Source organism: Larimichthys crocea, chromosome V (assembly GCF_000972845.2).
Source record: "Larimichthys crocea isolate SSNF chromosome V, L_crocea_2.0, whole genome shotgun sequence".
NCBI lineage: Eukaryota > Metazoa > Chordata > Actinopteri > Sciaenidae > Larimichthys > Larimichthys crocea.
The window spans coordinates 290371-311038 of NC_040015.1; the positions used below are offsets into that span (position 1 = coordinate 290371).

The 20668-nt window shown below is 42.9% G+C and overlaps 1 protein-coding gene across 4 annotated transcripts in view; it reads left to right on the top strand.

Moving 5' to 3' along the window:
• The first annotated feature begins 5865 nt into the window (after nucleotides 1-5865).
• The window catches only part of arhgap5 (Rho GTPase activating protein 5), a 48953-nt gene continuing 34150 nt past the window's right edge, over nucleotides 5866-20668 (top strand). The window contains exons 1-3 of one of the 4 annotated variants that reach the window (XM_010738283.3): nucleotides 5866-6243; nucleotides 10960-14909; nucleotides 16643-16796. In XM_010738283.3, coding sequence (XP_010736585.1) covers nucleotides 11175-14909; nucleotides 16643-16796 — 3889 coding nt within the window. In that variant the 5' untranslated portion in view covers nucleotides 5866-6243; nucleotides 10960-11174. Of the gene's footprint in view, nucleotides 6244-6275; nucleotides 6525-6746; nucleotides 6819-10959; nucleotides 14910-16642; nucleotides 16797-20668 lie in introns of those variants that run through there. The other 3 variants (XM_019260390.2, XM_027278716.1, XM_027278717.1) reach the window with 3 other exon arrangements.

A 20668-nucleotide genomic window follows, 5' to 3' on the forward strand; every position in this document is an offset into this window, starting at 1 on the left:
TTCACAAACCAGAAAGGTGTGAAACATGAAAGGCTGACAGAAAGTGAAAAATCTGCAGATTCCATATGGAGGTGCTGATGCAGCGCCTGTAGCAGGGGTCGCCTGTGGCAGCAACTGACTGCACTGCACACAATTCCTCAAATAACACACATACATACACACAACTCAAGTCTCTCAGCAACTTCTATGTTACTCTGGATTTACTACATTTCCCAAAATGCCTTTCAACAGCATAGGGTTAGTAAAGAATCCTGAGACCAGCAAAGTCCTGGATAACTTTAAGTCGTTAGTTTATATAATTAGAACAGGTGAGTTGTATATAAATTCACCCTCAGTACAGTTGTCATGAACGGGGAAATTAGCTACAGAGACCAAAACTGTTTTTTGTACCAGGCTGTAAACATGTTTATTTCTGTTGTGAAGTTGGACATTTGAACATGGGGACTTATGGAGACTGACTCACTTCTGGAGCCAGACTCAAGTGGACGTTTGAGGAATTCCAGTTAGTGGCACTTCCTGTGTTGGCTTCATTTCACAGTCGAGGAGGTTACTTGAGTGAAACGACACTACTCATTTACATGTTGACATCATAAGAGCTGTTTGAATTCTCTAAATAAGCAGAGGATAAACCAGACCATCCTTTACCAAAAGAAAGATAATAATGCTGTCCCACAATTCCTGTGGGAAAGCAGGTGCATTTTAATCTCTGCAGGCTGCTGATTATTCTGAATCTCATGCTGCACTGCTGTTAGCTGCATTTTGTACTTTTTCACACCACGTGTGACTCACAAACGCAGCACAGGCGCAACTATTGGTTACTCCCATTAATGGCTAATTCAACAGTTATTTCCTCGGTTAATCAGTTCAACAGTTGGTTCATAAAACAGAAAAGTGAAAAATTGATTTTTATTTTGGCACTTTACCAAAGCACAAATTGACATTATCCAGGCAACAGTCCATGACCTGAAGATTTACAACAGTAAGTAAAGTAAGTAAAACTGAGAAGCTAAAACAAGTACATATTTAGAATTTTAGCTTAAAAAGTCAACACGTTTGTTGATCTGTTGAAGCTTCAATCTGCATGCACCAATGTCCAGGTGGTCCTTTCCATTAACCTCTGTGCAGCTTGTACAAATGGAACATTTTATAAGAAAAGATCATGATGAAAGTTAAATACGTTATATAAATTAACTTAGGTATATAAGTTATAGTAAGTCAATGTTAACTTTTGGTTTCTAACAGAACACAAACAGCAGTCTCTTGGGTGAAAGGCCTTCTTTGACCCATACATTGACTCCAACTTACTCCATGTGCAAACTTTGCTGCCTTTTATGAAACATCACCTGACAGAACTTTGACGGTGTAAGTCTGTGTTATTTGTTGGGGGAGGCTGCAGTGGGTGTACAGTACGTGCTAAACTAATTTATTGGCTCTGAGCAGTTGCAAGACTGAGAATTCTACACAGAACCCCCACCTACCCCTCAAAGACATATAACATGTTAATTACTGTTACTTTTAGACAGGATAGCTGTTGTACTTGTTTCAAGTTTTTATGCTGATCTCTGCTAACTGGCTGTAAATTGAATATACATGTAAATACAAAAATATTTTTATAAAAAAACTTGATTGAATACAAATAAATAAATGAAAAGGACATAAACATGGCCATCTAGACAGCAGGACACGTTGCAGAGGTTCTGGACACGTCTATTTATTATTTTGGATAGCTGTCCCTGAACCACATTGCATTCTGGTCTGTGTCCCGTGGGTATACAAAGTGGTCTCTGTGTTTCCTCTTCTCTGACAGATCTGTCCCCGTGGGATTGTTACATCATTGGTGCAAAATGGCGTCTCTAGAAAAAGGACCTCACTCTTTAACTCTGACACACTGAACCTCAAATAAAGACGTTTAATCATCATTGTTGTACATAACTGAAACATTTTCTTATATCAGATCATGGTGTAGCTGCTTGATATATTTCACAGTGATTGATTACATTTGGGACGGTTATCCAGAGGAAGAAGAACAATACACCAAACTACTGAATGGAGAATGACGCCTCAGCATCTCCAATAAGATTTTGGCCAGTTTAGATTTTTCTCATAAAAAAGGGAGCTTAGCAACCATTTTATGCTTTATATGTCTTTTAATTTCACTTCGTTCTGGGTTAATTTTAGATCTCCTGACCCATCCCTGCTGAGTCTGTTCACTCTTATCCGGGTGAGTGTATTCTTTCTGAGCTCTGAGGCTCATTAACACAGCATTGCACTCAAGGGAATCTGGAACCAGCAGCCCCATATTGATCCCAACCCAGAACAACTGAAATATAAATGAGGGATTTTCACTGAGGACTCCTTTGTGCACCCACGGCCCACCATTATCTAACAGTGGCTGCAGCATTTCTTTTCATTACTGTCAACATTGTGACTGCAGCATCACAGAAATGTTGTTTTAACTCACTTATTAAGGTAAATTGAGCATGCAGCGTGAGATGAGAATTAGTAGGAAAACAATTGAGTTAAATTAAATTAAATATTCTGATCACCTGATTGATAAACTGATTACTTTGTTTTTTCTGTTTGAAAAGCCAGAAAACAAAGCTGAGGCTACTTTATAACGATAATTACACATTCATCCACCATCTCACCCTGCATGGAGCAAAATTGCTTTTTTCATTTACAGGGTCACACGTAATTAAACAATTTTCATGGAAAACCCCCCTAACATAATTACATCGCAGAGAGAGTGATAGATGGAGTGTGAGAGAGTGTTTTTAATTTGTATTTAGATGCTTTGGCATCATGGTCCATCCAACACCGATGCCAATAAAGAGGATTACTGAAATGAAGAAAAGAGGCACAAAGACAGAAAGAGATAAAGAGACGTTTATTATAAGTGAATATGAATAGGATGAGAAAGACAGTTATACAATGGGAAAGGGTTAGGGTTAGGGTCACTTAATATAAATATTGCAGGTTTGTTTGTTTCCAGAAGCAGATTTTACATCATTGTCTTTTTACTCTTATGTTGGCAGCTTGGATGTTTTAATCTGCCAGGAGTACTGAAACAATGAGTCGATATGTTAATTAATCTGTGGGAAAAAAAAGGGACATCCATGAAAACAAAACTTACTTATAGACACAGATCTCACAATGGTAATATGAGGACTGGATGGCTCGTAGCAACAGTCCAGGTACAGGTGCAGACTTCTGCAGTAGCCCCCAGAAGACTCACCAGACGAAGTCCACAACCTTGAAACCCTGATGAAGATTTAGTCCCTAGTCTTAGGGTCATGGTGAATGTTTCGGTGCTTTCGGTCTAGCCAGACCAAAACTTCCTCAACTGTCCAATTAGCAACTTGTTATAACAATAATAAGAAAAACACATTTTGGCTAATCTCATAAACATATATCTGCATATGCATGCAGATACATTTTTTAAGAAGTGCAAACACTCATTAACCCTCCAGTAACTCTACAAAGGGCTGGTCCACAACCAGGATAGAATCTGCATTGCTTGTCCTGGATCTGAGGTTCGACAATCATTCTGAGCCTTCTTTCAAGCATCATGACTGAGCAGTGATAGTTGGAGCACACCCTTTGGTCCCCCTCTTTAAAAAATGGGAATCACCACCCTAGCCTGCCATACTGCACTGTCTCTAACCACCATACAACATTGCAGAGGGACGTCAACCAAGACAGGGAGATGGATAAGACTTTCTCAGAGTCTTTGAACTCCACCTCCTCCAAAGAGGATGTCTTGCTTGGGTTCGGGACTTCCTCAAAGTACTCGTCACTGGGCATACCTTTACAGGGTTAAAAGATGAGACATACAGAGTAGAGCTGCTACTACTTCTTGTCAAAAGGAGCCAGTTGACGTAGTTTGAGGTAGTATCTGATCAGAATTACTTCTGTGTACCTTCATTTGCTATGAGCTAAACTGGTAAGAGCCCCTGGGATAGAGCCAGAAAATTAGAGAGGTTATATATCTCATCTGGCTTGGAAATTGCACTAGATCCCCCTGGAGGAGCTGGAAGATGCTGCTGGGGAGAGGGACGTGTGGCCCTGGGAGGCTGAAAATAAATGGATGGATAACAGCCAAAATACCAAAAACATCAGCATGCAGAAAAACAACACCGAATAGTTGAAACAAATGTCACAATGTGTGGACAGTATTTATCATTGAGCAAGTAAAAACTACTGCTGCAGCTCCTCATGCAAAATGTTTTTTTCTTTCATATTTAGCACACTTTCTATCATGGTGACAGCATCTGCTGGGAAACCTTGGGTCCTGCCATTCATGTGGATGTTACTTTGACACCTACATAATTGTTGTAAACCATGAACAACCTTTAATGGAAACGGTATTCCCTGATGGAAGTGACGTCTTCCAGCAGGATAATGTGCCTTGCCACAAAGCAAATGGTTCAGGAATGGTTTGAGGAACACAACAACAAGGTCAAGATGTTGACTTGGCCTCCAAATGTCCCAGATCCCAATCTAATCACGCGTCTGCGGGATGTGCTGGACAAACAAGCCCGATCAATCATGGTCTCACCTCGCAACTTACAGGACTTAAAGGATGTGCTGCTTCAGTTTCAGGGTTCTGCATTGCCACACTGTCATGGCTCACTGGGACACTAAGGCCATTGTTAATGATATTAGACGAGAAAAAGGCCAGTCAACCTACATGCATGTTTAAACTCTGATAAAACTGATTCAAATTCTGAGACAAAAAACAAACACAGAACAAAAATGAACAACAAAAATATTTTTTTAGCTAATTAAACTACAAATTAAGCAAAGTGTGCAACTGGCCTGAGGTCTGATGCCCTCATGGGGCCTGAAGGCTCCAGCTTTACCATGAGCTAATTAGTTGGCAGTAATTAAATTAGCTGCAAATCTGTTTGTTAATCCTGTTTTCATACATTCAATAAAAATGACAAAAACCTGCTCACTGTATCACTCACTATTGGTATATTTATTAATTTACAATGTTTTGGTCTTCTCAACCTTTATCATATTACATATTACATATTTTACACCTATTGTGGATAATAATATATACATATATATTATATATTATATACCTGATAAGGGGTTAAGAAGCTGAAAAATGTTAAAGCAAATAAATAAATATCCAGAGTTGAGATAATGTGCAGGTTTTTTTCAGTTTTATTCAGTTTTTTTTTTTCTAGCTTAAATATATAGAGCTGAATAAAAAAAATTAATAATACACATGGGACACAATCTCAAAGACCAATTCTGCAGAGGGGAACTGAATAAAAATCTAACCTAAAGTTAATTGTTTCAGTTAATCTTGTATTTATTTGCTGCATTTTACTTAATAAAATTGAGCTTAATCAAGTTACCACATGCCATTTATCTAATGTACACACAGAGGTAGATAGCCTTATATCTGCCCTGAGGCCCCCTTGTGGTGGTTTATTCTGTCTCTACTTTTGACAATAAGAGATTTGATGACATGAATTATGTCTCTGAGGACTCTGGTGGGCATTTATTATTGTTTTGATCATCCTATAAACTAAAAATGAATAAATGATTATTAAAGACAGCCATGGCAAGTCATGGTATAGATTAGGTTGTACTGGATGATATAACTAATGTACATTATGCTCTATGTGAGTTTTATATAACATATTTTAGAGATTGTATTATGTTTTATGTATCTTATGTTCAGTTCTCTGTGTGATATGTCTAAATTGTCCTTTAGGGGACAATAAAAGTCAAGTGGTTGGCATGTTTCTTCATTGGAAATAAAAAGGGCCATCGTGTTTATTTCGGCTTTGAAAAAAATCAAATGAATATGAATATATGACATGAAAGAGAGACAGGTGAGAGAGAGAGAGTGAGTGATAGAGGCTGGATGGGAAGGTAGAGCGACATAGACAGTATGTGGGGAGAGGAGGAGGAGAGAGAGAGAGTCGCCATTACTGCCTGGCGGTGGTGCTGAGAGGGGAGGGAGCAGCAGAGAGGAGCAGAGAGGAGCAGGGTTTCGGCTTACAGCGCATACCACACTAACAACACCAAAATACACTAAAATACAGGCTGCCCGGCCGCTCGGAGTTACAGAGGACTACAGCAAACTTCGTGTTTTGTCGGAGGACACTAATGATCGCAGCTCGTGGATTGTACACGGAGTTTTTTTTTTTGCCTCGTAACGTGGGAATGCTTTCTCCTCTTTTCCGTGGTATGTGGATCTGGGAGCGACCATGTTATTAGGTGGGTAGGGGAATGTATTTGGACTGGGATTGGGACTTCATTAGCTTCGCTAGCACTCTTTTCTCTGAGGGGTCCAGGCTTGCGCTATCCCGGGTTAGAGGACACCGGGGTGTGGATAGGAGCCCGGGCTGGTAAACTTGGCCCGGGTTGTGATTTTTAAAACGCTTTCTGCTGAAGCTCAGCTGGGTTTGCTGCTGCTAACGCTAGCTAGCTAACTATCCCTCTTGGCATGCGAGGCTAACACAGCTCGGCTAATGTTAAAGCTAGTCGGGGTTGGAAAGGTGGGTTTGTTTTTTCCTCCCGTGGACTATCAGGGCCGAGACAGGCCGAGCCGGGCTTCATCTTCTCCTTTCCCCCCCGCACAGGAGAGCAGGATAGCCGCCGTATCAGACCCAGTGTGTGTGGATGTTAGCACGGTGCATTGACGCATTAACATTAACGTGCTGGTGACAAACTCACTCACCGTGTCGTCAACTCCCGTAACTCGTCCTGCTGCCTTTATCTTTGGACGTTTTCCGTGATTTCTCTGGGTTTTTACAGACGGGAAACCTTCCAGAAGAGAAGATACTTTGCGAGTAGGAAAGAAAAAAATCATAGCTTAGCCTCTGTGTTCGCGTATTGATGCCAGGGTCCGGGCTGTGTCGCTTTTATCGCTCATTTTTTAATATTTATATAAGTTCGTTTGAAAGTTTCCAGTTTTCAGCGTTAATGTCCGGCTAGCCGCTAACACTAGCGTCGGGGATGGATGGGGGAGTGCCGCCAGGCATTACACTGGCTTTTCTCGCTGCCTTTTGTCACACACACATGTCTGTAAAGCTGTAACTACATCTGTCATTATCAGCTTATTAACTTTTTTTTTGTTTCTAACATTGTGTCTTGCAGTCGGTCAGGTCAGGGGGTTTGTCCTGCTGCGGCTCCGCATGCCATTTGCATTGAGTCGGACTGCTGCAGCTCCCTTTGCCCTTTTCCCAAACTCTCGTTTTAAAGGGGCAGTCCGGCTTTTATCCACCCTGGTGCTGGTTCTCCAGCCCTTTGCAGTCCTCCTCAGTGCATCCTCATGTAAAATATCCTAATTATGAGTTATGGAGTATTAGTGTTTCTTTCTTATTTACCTATTATCTTTTTTCAGTGCCTGTTCAGGAGGGTTTCTCCTCAGCCTTTTCTCTTTGATGGGCTGTTTGCAGCAAAGCTATTGAATTTAATCTTCCCATCAACAGACACGCAGGCAATTTTCTGATCCAGTGTTCAGATAATGTGTGAGAAACATTTATTTCCTTGTCTGTTTGACCTAGTTGCTGATATCAGAATGGATAGGCATGTATTAACAGCTTTGCACCTGCACCCGCTTAATGACTAAACAAAAAATGCTTATTGGTATTGACATATGCTAATATGTTGGGAAATAGTCAATATTAGTATCGGCTTTAACAAACCACATAAGGGCATCGCTACTGAAGAGCCCTGGCATGGTTGATGGTGTCATATAAACTATTGTTCTTGCGTCATCGACACCAAGTCAGATGAGTGATGCTCGACCTCAGGTCTGGACCTGACTTTCGTGCAGGGTGACATAATTGATTTTAAAATTTCAGATGAACTTTGTCTTTGAAAACATCGGAGGTACTTGTAAAGCAAATTATGTTAGAAGCACCAGTCGGGCGCCTTTTACATAGTTTTGTGTTAACAAAGATGCTTTGTTGTACGGCTGCACAGTGAATCGAAGGATTACTGTCCTGTGACGGTGAGAAAATTAAGACAGTGTCACCAGTTAGTGTAGTTATAACAAAATTATTCGCAGTCCACTTAAATTAAGATGGCCTCTCTTCTTACACACTTGGAGCGCTGGATTTTGGTTACAAACGGAGACAGGAAGTTTGAGTAGTTTCTGTGTTCTGTTTGTTTGCTTTGTACTACAACTGTAATCTGATGAGGTAGCTGAAATTTAAAACCACGTTACGCAACCTTGTGCGCTAGCAGCTGAAAAATGGCGGAGACAGGTAATGGGTTAAAAATTTGAAAGTGAGCGCCCAGAAGTCTTGCGAGGCGGGGTTAGTAAACTGCCACAGCTCTGGCTCGTCTGACACGATTTATTCTAAGAGAAAAGAGGGAAAGATGTAATGTTTGGGCAGTCCATTTTTCTCTGGCCGGAGAGCTCCCTCTTTGCTTAATAGGAGGCCGTTTGGATTTCGCTCACATGTTTTGATTCATCTCTTCCTGTGGGAGGAGAGTTGTCTGTACTCCAGATCAGAAATCATAGTGGGGAAACATAATGAGTGCGTGGCGCCTCATTTAAAGTAGATCTTCACCGTTGGAGCCCCGCATCGTGATTCAGGCTGAAAACACAAAGTTTATTTTTACCAAAAAATTCAGCTGGGTGCATCTTTTAAAAGTTCTTCCATCCTTGGCGGTGTGTTCTGCTGTGTTTCAGGGCTTAACAGCATTTAGTCATCACTAAAAAACAGCTTGCCAAGTGATACCTTAATCTCGCCTGCAGCCTCACAGTGAATAGACTAATCATGATGCACAAGGGTTAGGTATACAGCTGTACGACTAGCTCTCTTCTCTTCATGCATGTTAATCCATAACCTTATATCGACCCCGCGTGTTGACAGAAAAGTGACTTTGATAACGTTGGACAAAAATGCAAAACAGATGTCTGGATTTGGGTGACTGATCTTCTCAAACACTGTGGTTTGGATGGGTAGGAACGTAGGGCTGTAATTATCAGCTGGTTAGTTGATCAACAGAAAATTAATAGATTTCAGTTGTTGTAATTGATGGTTTTAGTCTACTGCCATGTAAAGATCACAAATTTTCAGTGCGGCAGTGAGAAGAGTGGATCATTTAGTGTTAAATCCAATGTTTGATTCCAATGTTGATTGTTTTGGCTGTATGGAAGCTAGCTCGCTAATTTGAAATGGGCATTTTTGATGTTTTTAAGTCAACTGTTAATTAACAGCAACGTTAATTACCAGAATTATCAGTCAGTCTATATCGAGAAATGATAATTGTGTGTGCATCACGTGTTCAGCGGCTCGTATGCGCTTCTCCCTGGCTGGCTGCCACAGGCAGGTGTGGCTCATATAGCAGCGCAGAGGCTGTTGTAGAGGATAGTGGTTAGATTGGTAAACCTGACTGACCTGCTGCTCGGTTTGCTCTCTGACATCATCTAATGTCCTAGGTGTGTTTGAAGTGCTCCTCGTTGGAGGCGCATAAATTCGAGATCAGTTGACTGAACATTTATGACACATTTACTGCAGTTAATTGAGCCACATTCCCTCAGTTTACTCACTGCAGGTTTATCTGCAGTCTTACACAGATTTCTCAAACACATTTTGTAACCTCTTATATGTGAATTAAATCCAGTAATATCCATGTATCCTCCCTGCTTTGGAAATTCTGAATAAATTTCCATGAGTGTTGTTTGTCCCTTAAGGTCAGTGTCGATCTGGTGAACGTCTGTTTTCTTGCACAAAACCCAGCACAGGTGATCATCGCCTCTGCCTTCATGAACAGTCAGGGGAAACCTCATTGCAGCGTCTCAGTGGACCGAATTCCTACTCTGGTGCAGTTTCTCAGGCTCAGCATGCCATCGTGCTGCAGCTAGCAGTTCCAGCTCACGCAGGCAAATTCACTGGCTGATTGCCATCGTTCTGAAAAACACAACAATGACTGTAATTCTCTCTGCGGTTATCAGTTATCAGCCTCGAGTTAGGTCATGGAACGGTTCAGGCTTATTTGACTGTGGCAATCCCAGATAAAACTGACAGAAAGGTTCCAATGTCAGTAGTTTCTACCGTCTGTAATTGTTGAGTATTAGTATTGTCATTAGTGAAACATCTTATTTCATCATGCTGTCCAGGGTTCAAGCAGCAAAATAATTTTGCCCCACAAATAATCAAGTCAGTTACGACTAATAACCATGACCATCAGTTTCAGGCAAATTATATAATGAGAACAACCGGCAGAATAATCAGGATTATAAATTTAGCCCTAATCATGTAGCCTTAGGATGTGCCGATGATGATAGCAAATCTGTGAACTGATTTATTTTCTCTGTTTCATTCTCACAGCGAAGCAAATCATTTCTAGGTCAGTGACTGTCAAAGGGCTGGAGTTGCATGCCATTTTTATCCTGCCTCTGCACAAATTGGTTGAAAGCACTTCTTTTTCTCTGCAAGGGGAAAAGTGACATTGCTTAGCACGGTCCATGATTGAATTACTCTTCTTTTCTCTTATATAAGTTGTACTGTCACACTTTGGCTTTTGTTTTCTCCAAAGTCTGTTTGGATGCTGCAATTTTTTCAAACAAAATTTTTATTTTTATTTCAAGAAATGCTGCAGGGTTTTCCCATTACATTTTTATATTACAACAGTGTAAGACCAGCGCATTTTATTACATGAAAGGCCAATAAAACCTTTTATTAAGCTTTTAGGAGGGATTATTTTGTTCTGCACAAGTGTGATAATGTGTACCTTTTTGTCTAATTTTCTTGTAACTGTGTAATGGCAGATTAACATGTCTGATTTGTTGTTTTAAATCATGAGACCATACACACATATGTATGTGTCCCAGAGGGATATGCAGAGAAACAAAAGGCTAATTATATTATTTGTGATAAGGAGACTCCAGTGCTCTAAGGACAAATCAGAGCAAATATGTTTTTGTTTGTTTTGCTTTTATCTTTTTCTAATTGTGAATTCCATGTCTTGCAGGCAGGTGATAAGAGGAGAAGTCGGCTGTTCTATCCCAGCTTAAAGAAGACCCAGGATAGAAACTGAAAGAGCTACGAAGAGCTGAAGGGGGATTCACCACTACTGAGGGAAAATCAGAATGAAAGTGCCTCTGTACCACTGACAAGTAGAACTGGAATGATATCTTGACCTTTTTTCCTGGAAGTGACCAAGTTAGCGATGAGTGGGGGGATATAATGGCCAAGAACAAGGATGCGCGCCCCCCGACATTCGCCGTCAGTGTGGTTGGCCTCTCGGGGACGGAGAAAGAGAAGGGAAATTGTGGTGTGGGCAAATCCTGCCTATGCAACCGTTATGTCCGTCCTGATGCGGACGGTTACTACTTGGAGCACACCTCAGTGCTGAGCACAATAGACTTTGGGGGACGTGTGGTTAACAATGACCACTTCCTGTACTGGGGGGAAGTGTCCCATCGAGGGGATGATGGGTTGGACTGTAAAATCCAAATCATTGAACAGACAGAGTTCATTGATGACCAGACGTTTCTTCCGCATCGGAGTACGAACCTGCAGCCATACACCAAACGAGCGGCGGCAACCAAGCTCCAGTCAGCAGAGAAGCTCATGTACATCTGCACGGACCAGCTGGGCTTGGAGCAGGACTTTGACCAGAAGCAGATGCCTGATGGGAAGCTGAACATTGATGGCTTTGTGCTCTGCATTGATGTTAGCAAGGGTTGCAATAGGAAGTTTGATGACCAAATGAAGTTTGTTAACAGCCTCTACTCCCAAATTGTCAAGTCAAAGAAGCCTATTGTCGTCGCTGCCACAAAATGTGATGAGTGTGTGGACCAGCACCTGAGGGACCTGCAGGCTTTTGTTGCCAGCAAGAAGAACCTGCAGTTAATTGAGACGTCAGCACGCTCTAATGTCAATGCAGAGCTCTGCTTCAACGCCCTCATCCAGCAGCTGGATAAAACAAGGGGGAAGCCAAAAACTGTGCCATACCTGGAGGCCTATAAAATCCAACGGCAGCTTGTTGCCTCAGTAACAGATAGATTTGAGAAATTGATGCTGCACACGCTGAGAGATTACCACACCACGTGGACAACAGTGGTCAATAATCTTAAGGGCCAACCAGACTATGACGAGTTCATCACCTTGGAAGGCTCCAGGAAAGCACGCAACATGTTCACAAAGCACATTGCACAACTGAAGCAGGAGCACATCAAGAGGAGGAGGGAAGAGTACCTGACAACACTACCGAAAACCCTTAACAACCTCCTCAATAACCTGGAGGAGGTTGAACACCTCTCATGGCCCGAGGCGCAGAGTGTCATCCGGAACCGGCCTGATTTCCAGTACTGGTTTGTGATTCTGGAGCATACGCCGTGGGATGAGACGGACCACATAGACATAAGTGACCGCAGGATACCTTTTGACCTTCTCGAGACACCCGATGGTGAGAGAATTTACCATAACCATGTCCAGCACCTGTTGTCTGAGAAGAGAAGGGTGGAGATGAAAGAGAGGTTCAAGAAAACGTTGGAGAGGGTTCATTTTATCAGTGCGGGTCAGCCTTGGGAGGAAGTGATGTGCTTTGTTATGGAGGATGAGGCCTACAAGTACATCACAGAATCAGATAGGAGGGATGTTTATTGTAGACATCAGCAGGAAATAGTTGAAAGGGCCAAAGAGGATTTTCAGGAAATGCTTTTTGAGCATGCTGAGCTATTCTATGACTTGGATCTGAATGCCACCCCTAGCTGTGATAAGATGAGTGAAATTCACAGTGTGCTGAACGAGGAGCCCAGATACAGAGCGCTGCAGAAACTTGCCCCAGATAGAGAGTCGCTACTCCTCAAACACATAGGGTTTGTTTACCATCCCACCAAGGAGACATGCCTGAGCGGGCAGAACTGTGTGGATCTGAAAGTGGAGCAGGTTTTAGCAAACAGGCTAGTGCAGCTTGACCACGGACGCTCCAACCTCTACTACAACAGTGCCAACATCGATAAGATCAACCTATGCCTCTTGGGAAGGGAAGGTCTTTCACAGGAACTAGCCAATGAGATCCGAGCTCAGTCCACAGATGATGAGTACACCCTGGACGGTAAAATATATGAACTGGAGCTTCTTCCTGTGGACGTCAACTCCACACTGCTCTTCAGCCATACATGGGTCAACACTTTCAAGCCACATGGCTGCTTTTGTGTCTTCAACTCCATAGAGTCCCTCAACTGTATTGGAGATTGCATAGGCAGGATCAGAGCGGAGATAGCACAGAGTAGGAGAGATAGGTTTGCTCAGCCACTACCATTCATTCTCATTCTGGCAAATCAAAGGGACAGTGTTTGTAAAAACATACCTATCCTGAGGCACCAGGGCCAACAGCTGGCAAACAAGTTGCAGTGCACCTTTGTCGACATCCCCTCTGGAGCGTTTCCACGTAAATTCACAGAATTCCAAATTAAGCAGGGTCTCCGGGCAGTGCTGGAGGGGCTTAAACATAACTTTGATGTCTTGGCTCCACTGCCTTCTATCAAGGACATGTCAGAGACAGACCTTAGGATAGTCATGTGCGCCATGTGCTGGGATCCTTTCAGCGTTGACCTCATCCTCTCGCCTTTCCTAGACTCACATTGCTGTAGCGCAGGGCAACCAGGCCAGAGCAACACACTGATACTAGACAAGATCATCGGGGACAGCAGGAGGAGGATCCAGGTCACTGTCCTCTCCTACCACTCTGCCATTGGCGTCCGCAAAGATGAACTGGTGCATGGCTACATTCTGGTCTACTCCGCCAAACGCAAGGCGTCTATGGCGACCCTGCGGGCGTTCTTGGCTGAAGTCCAGGATGTTATCCCGGTCCAGATGGTAGCGATCACAGACAGCCAGGCAGACTTCTTTGAGAATGATGCCATCAAGGAGCTGATGACAGAGGGGGAGCACATTGCTACAGAGATTGCTGCCAAATTTACAGCACTGTACTCACTGTCACAGTATCATCGTCAGACAGAGGTTTTTACACCCTTCTTCAATGAAGTGCTGGAGAAAAAGCCGAGTATTGAGAGTTCCTTCCTGTTTGACAACTCGTCACGGGAGTGCACCACTGGTGCCAGCGAAGACGTCTTCCCCACCTCGCCGCATAGCCATTCCCCGGCCTACAATACCTATTACCCAGAATCAGACGATGATAATGAGGCCCCCCCACCTTACAGTCCAATAGGTGACGACGTTCAGCTTCTCCCTACACCTAGCGAGAGGGCCAAGTACCGGATCGACCTTGAAGGCAATGAGTACCCAGTCCATAGCACGCCTGTCGGAGACCATGAACGCAACCACAAAGTGCCTCCACCTGTTCGGCCCAAGCCAGTGCTCCCCAAACCTAATGTCAAAAAGCTGGACCCCAACCTGCTCAAAACAATTGAGGCTGGCATGCGAAGCAACCGTAGGACGCCACGTGGCCCAATGACACACGCCGAGGATGTGGAGGCATCAGAAAACTATGCAGACCCTGTGGACACATTGCTAAGGTCCAGGGGCTTCCACAACGACGACATTTATGCTGTGCCTGATGACACACACAGCCGTTTGGTCAAAATTAGAAACTCCTTTGGTGGGTTACATGGCCTACATGGAGGAGGAGAGGAAGAGAATGGATTTGACAGGAAGTCTCAGGCTGGACGACGGCCGTCAAAATACAAACACCGTTCTAAAATATTGTTCAGCAAGACAAAGGCCTACCAAAGACGATTCCACTCTGACAGCGACGGGGAGGAGTCTGGCCCCGCCACGCAGAAAAAGAAAAAGGGAAGAGCCCATCGGGGCAGCGAGGAGGACCCACTGCTGTCCCCTGCTGACCCTTGGAAGGGTGGGATAGATAACCCTGCAATCACCTCTGACCCTGAGCAGGAGGACAAGAAGATGAAGAAGAAGAAGACGCCCAAGACGCCAAAGGAGCCGAAGAAGGTGAGTCTTGTGCACAGCTTTAATGCCAGAGCTTCTCCAAGTCAAGTTTTTATCAAGAGTAACTGAAAGAGTGCTTCAATGCAATGGATATGAGTGAGGGAATGAAAGAGTGTGTATGTGAATGAGAGCAGATTAGATTCTCTATAGTAGTGTGAGGGCAGGTGTATGTGGGTGTGAGGTATGAGCAGATTTCTGTCTTTAATAGGCCCGAGACTCGGAGTGAGAATAAACTAATTTGATAATTGATTGATTGGCCTCACTGCTGAAGTGGTTTATGAGCCTCCCCCACCTTACAAGCCCCAGACAGCAAATAAAAAGCTCTATAGGAGATACACTGTTAAAGACGGTGCAGCAGAGGCTGCATCTGCGATATGATGCCTGCTTTATCCTTTACAACTCTCAAAAGACTTGTCGGAGACTGCAGAGCGCCAATATATAAGCGAGTGCATTTGATCCAGCTGGTATCATCTAAACGGCAAAACAAATACTGTGTGCATACACATGTAGCAATTAAACATTAAGACTGAAAGACGGAAATGGATCCAGTTTTTTATGAATTAAACTGAGACTTTAAGTCTTAGTCAGGAACATCTGAATTTATATTTAGAACATTTGTAGCAAAAGATACAGTCAGCTGGCTGTTTGCAGCGTTACTATTTTGCAATTGCAGCACGTGTGTGCACAAACAGTGGCGAGCACGCCCACGAACGAGCAAGCGGCGCGAATCAGATAACAGTGTGCAAATCAGTACAGAAACAGCCGCCGGCGCTACATGGGCGTCATGAATACAGGGCATTGTTGGAACATTCAGACTGTCTTTGATAATCAGAGAGGAGAGCGAAAAGAGAACCACAAGGTACAAAATGGAAGGTGTTTAGTCGCCGTCCTGGCCAATTAGAGAGGAGCCCGAACCGCTGTAGGCATGACAACACTTTGAAGAGCAGAGGAGTGTGGGAAATCAAAGCCACCTCGCTACCTCGTTACTCATCCCAGCTTCGGTCTTGAATAATGGGTTTGTCTGTTGTCTTCTTTCTTCCCGTCTTCCCCCACATGGACCTCCCTCTGTTTTCTCCCTCTCTCTCTCCCTTCTACCTCCTAACTTTCTTTCTGATCCATTTCCCGATTGCCATCCTCCTCCTCCTCCTCTTCCTTCTCCTTTTCTCTGATATGTTCTGCCTCCTCTTCACCCTCTCTCTTCCATCTCTATTCTCCCTTGTGTCTCCCTTTTTCTCAATTCCCTCTTCCTTCATTCCTTCCCCCTCTCCTCTCTTTTCTCTTCTAAAACTTATTTTTCCTTTCTCGTCTCTATTTTTCTTTCCACTCATCCATTATTCTCATCCCAACCTACTCCTGTCCCTCCTCTCTCCTCCCATTTGGCTTATTTCCTCGTTTCGCATTCCCGAATCTCTTAAATATGCTTTTTCTTGTTTTCTTCATGTTTACTTCCCCATTCCGTCTCTCTGTTTTTCCATCCTCATGTTTTCTCATTTCATCACTCATCACTTATTTCCTTCTTTCTCACTGTCTGTGCGTCTCTTTTCTCTAATCTCTGTTCTTCCATTCCTTCACCCTTATTTGCCATCATCCTCTCCTTTTCCTTCCTTTATTACTTCTCTAATAAACTTATTCCTTCCATCTTTCCTGTTCTTTCACCCTCACTCTCTTACTTCACCTTGGCTGCTGTCATCATTTCTCACCCCTCTTCTTATTATCTCATTTCTTCCCCACTATAGCCAAAATCTTCCAAGCCCCCCAAACCCCTCTACCCCCCCACCCGGAGAACCTGGGAGAGCAACTACTTTGGCGTTCCCCTGCAGAACCTGGTGACCTCGGATCGACCTATCCCACTCTTCATTGAAAAATGTGTCGATTACATCGAACGCACAGGTGAGTCACGTGTTTTCATCTGTCTTCTCTCTCTCTCTGTCCTATATACCTCTTTTCTCTGCTTCTGTTGTTGCCTGTGTGTTCAGGTGCAACCAGGCTCTCTCTGGTATTTTGTAACTCCTGCGAGGTATGGCCGGTTTGTTGTTACCTGCTTTTGCGGTTATTTTCTGTGAAAAAGCCTCTCATGTCTTTCCAAATGATTATTTGAACGAGACGAGGAGCGACGAATGGGTGAGGGGGTGATTTAAGGTGGGAGGGGAGGGAGCACGTGAATCTAAATTCCATGAAGGTTCACTCCTTGGCTCTGATGTCAGCCGTCAAACATGTTTTGTCTGGTCTGTCAGCCAGCCTGCCGGGCTGCCACTCAATACAAGTCAGTTTCAATTCATTGGGCTTTATTGGCACAGCATTTGATGTTTTGCCAAAGCACTGCTGGGATGATTGCAAAATAAGATGGTAAAAGATTACCAAGATCATGAGGAACAGCAATAGAGAGATTTACATAGGTACGTGCCATCCATTAATCAAGACATTTACATAAGAAGAATATAAGACAAGTTGCAGATGTGGAAAGGGTTTGATTATCTTTGACCTTTGTTGGTGAAGCGTAAGGATGACGTCACCCACATGTGACTCACTGGTCACTAGTGGACCAGAGGTGGGCTGAATGACGCCTGGGTGCTCAAACAAATCACCTGTAACACCACCCATCTTTTAATCAAAGCGTCCATGCTGTTAATTCTGAAGAAATTTAAGCCTTAATATAAATTGAACAGGTCAGGTCCATTTAAAATTCACCCTGCTGTGAAGTTGGACATTTTAACATGGGGACTTATGGAGAACTGCAGGCTTCACTTCACTCCAGCCATGTGACACTTTGGGTTTTGGTAAACATTGATTAGTATTTGTGTGATTTATCCCATCAGCCAGCATCAAGGTTGTTAGTTCAAATATTCAGACTACCCAGGCAAAGGCGGTTTTGAAAGACTCGTAGAAAAGCCTCTTGAAAGCACATCACGCACATTTCTCTTGGTTTGGCAAAAGATGTTAAGAGGATGTTGAAAATGTGGATAATAAATCCTCTTTTCTATTCACAGACAGTTGTTGATGCCCTTAAGCAAGGCTCATCACCCCCCTCGACTCCTTTGATACTGCTCAATTAGCCAGCTGCAAAAGTCAGTGGTTACATCAGAAGCACAGACACACAGAAAGTAAATAAAGTTTTAAATACGACATGCCTGGACGTGTGTAACTTGTGACGCAGTCACCCAGTGCATGCTGGGTATGCATCTGGCTTCCTGCCCAGCTGTCGTAAAGAAGGCCTACGCCCCAAAAGAGAGATTCCTCAGTGAAGTCATGGATCAGTCTGATAGATATTTATACACCACACAGTGAGATTCAAACCCCCAACCTAACCAGTTATGAATGCCTTGCTTCTCACGTTCTACCAAACAAGGCGTAAATCTTTCCCTTTGCCTATTAAACACGCACGCAGCTACCCAAACTTTTTCCTTCTGACCACAGAAATGAATATTTCAAACATATTTAATTTTTCATCATCTCGTTGCATAATGTATTTACTCATGGTCCACTGCACTTTTCCATGTTTAGTGCCTTTTGAATAAGGTATAAGAAGCAACTTTCCCTTCAGTCAGAATCTTTAAAATATCAAGTGACATGATGTTTCCCGTCAAGTTGTTGCTGCTGCCTGTTATGTGTGCGTTGTTGTAAGTCTCTTTAAGGTGTTTCATTTTGTTTTGAGGACAGTTGTTTTTGTACCCACTGTGGCTAAGCGAATGTAAGAGCCCTTCAGCTGTCCACATAAAAATCCCTTCAACACAAGACTGAAAACACATGTCTTATCACCATATTCCCTCCTCTCTCCTCCACCTGAAGCCACATGGGCAACAAATGTATAGTACGTCCATTAAAAGGAGGTATTTCCTGTGTGTTCGCGTTCTCTCTTGAAGGTAGGTTTGTGTCTGAGCTCTTGTTTTTTTTTCTCTCCCCATTCTGGTGCTGTTAATTCCTGTCCTGAAAATCCCTTTCGAATATGTTTTGATATTCAGCTGGATCTACATGAGCCCGCTGGTGGCTGCCAACCAAATTTAGGATTAATCCCAGCGCTGTATGTGTGTGGATTTTTGCGTGTGTGCGGACGCCTGCCAGCTGACAGCAGCGTATAGGAGATTTCATGGCTAGTGCCGTGAAACCCTTTAAGTCCAGACGGTCTGTTGGGTGGATTTAACAGCTTTCCCCCTCTCCCTTCTTTTCGTGGAATATTGTTCCTCACCAGATGCAACGAGAACATCTTTGTGTGTTTTTTTTAATTTTTATTTTAAAGGCTGCTGATGTGTGAAGTGCTTCTTTTTAAGGGCTTTTACAACTTGATGAAACCCTTCAGGTTTTTTCTGTCTCAGGAGCTGAGGTAGAGGTTTAATCTGCCTGTATGACATATTTGAGTCCATAGCTCGGAGGGTGGGGTTGCCGTGTGAATGTAGAAAGCTGTAAGTGATTGTGGGTGTTGGCATGATAACTCTGTGGTTAGAAAGACCCTCCTTCGGTGGAAAAAACTGTCTGCAGAGATCCACCCTGCTAATACTAATGTCTGCTAAAATAAGATGTTGAATCTCTGCCAAACTGCAGAGCTGCTGCTCTATCTGACCTCTGACCTCTGAGCAGGGTAGGAAAGAGAGAGCCCATCCCAACGGGAATCATTAAAACATCACCATTAGATTGTGTCATTGGTGGCCTTGCCATCAAATTCCAGACACTTGTCACATTAATTGGGGTTGGAAGTCAAAGTGTTGAAGACTGCTTCAACTCCTTCCCTCCCTGGTGAGCCGTTTAGTGCGATTCTTTCTGGACTGATACTCACACAGAAAAGCGTTTGTTTTATGTTTACGGTCTCCGTAAGTGTCACCGACAGAAACTTAATCAGTTTGAGGGAAATGATGCCACAATACCACCCACACTGTTTGACTGAATCTCTTGGAGTTTCAGAAAAGACATTAATTAAAGTATGGCCAGTTTTTTAACGACAACAGATAAATACCCAAAGTTGTGTTCAAATATCATGACGCATTATATGTCAGTTTGGAAAACTTGTAGGCTTATACTTTGATTAATGCCAATTTTAGATGAATGGTTGGATAAAACAAGTAATTTGAAGACGCCACCTTGGCCTATGGGGACTGGTGATGGCCATTTGGACGTTTGAGTGACTAAATGATGATTGATGAACCAGAAAAACAACACAACTAATGATTATTTCCGATACTAATGAATATGTAGATTATTTCTTGATTGATTACTCACTGACATACTCAATAGAATGTCAGAAAATTGTGAAAAATGCACCCAGACCTGCATCTAATGTTTATTTTCACGATTGATTAATCTGTCAATAATTTTCTCCATTAATGGATATATTCTTTGAAAATGACGATTAGTATTGCTTTCCCAAAACCAGAGGAGGCTCCTTGTTTTGTCCACAATCCAAAGATATTCAGTTTACTGCCGCAGAGGAATAAAAAAAGTAGAAAATATTCACATTTAAGACGCTGAAAACAGAGAATGTGGGTATTTTCTATTAAAAATGACTCAACAATTAATCAGTTATCTGAATAGCTGGCAGTTAATTTAGTAGTTGACAGATATTCAATTAATGGATTAATCACTGGAGCTCTGATCAGAACCAAAGGCGACATATTGTGTTTTTTTGGTCCATAAAATATCAGAAATTGGCTTTTCTGCTGAAACGTCTTAATCTGTTATTAAAAGCAATCCTGATTAATCATTTGTTGATAGACTGTTGGATCAGTCAACTAATGGTTTCGCCTCTACAGAAAATCATTCACTAGTTGAATCCA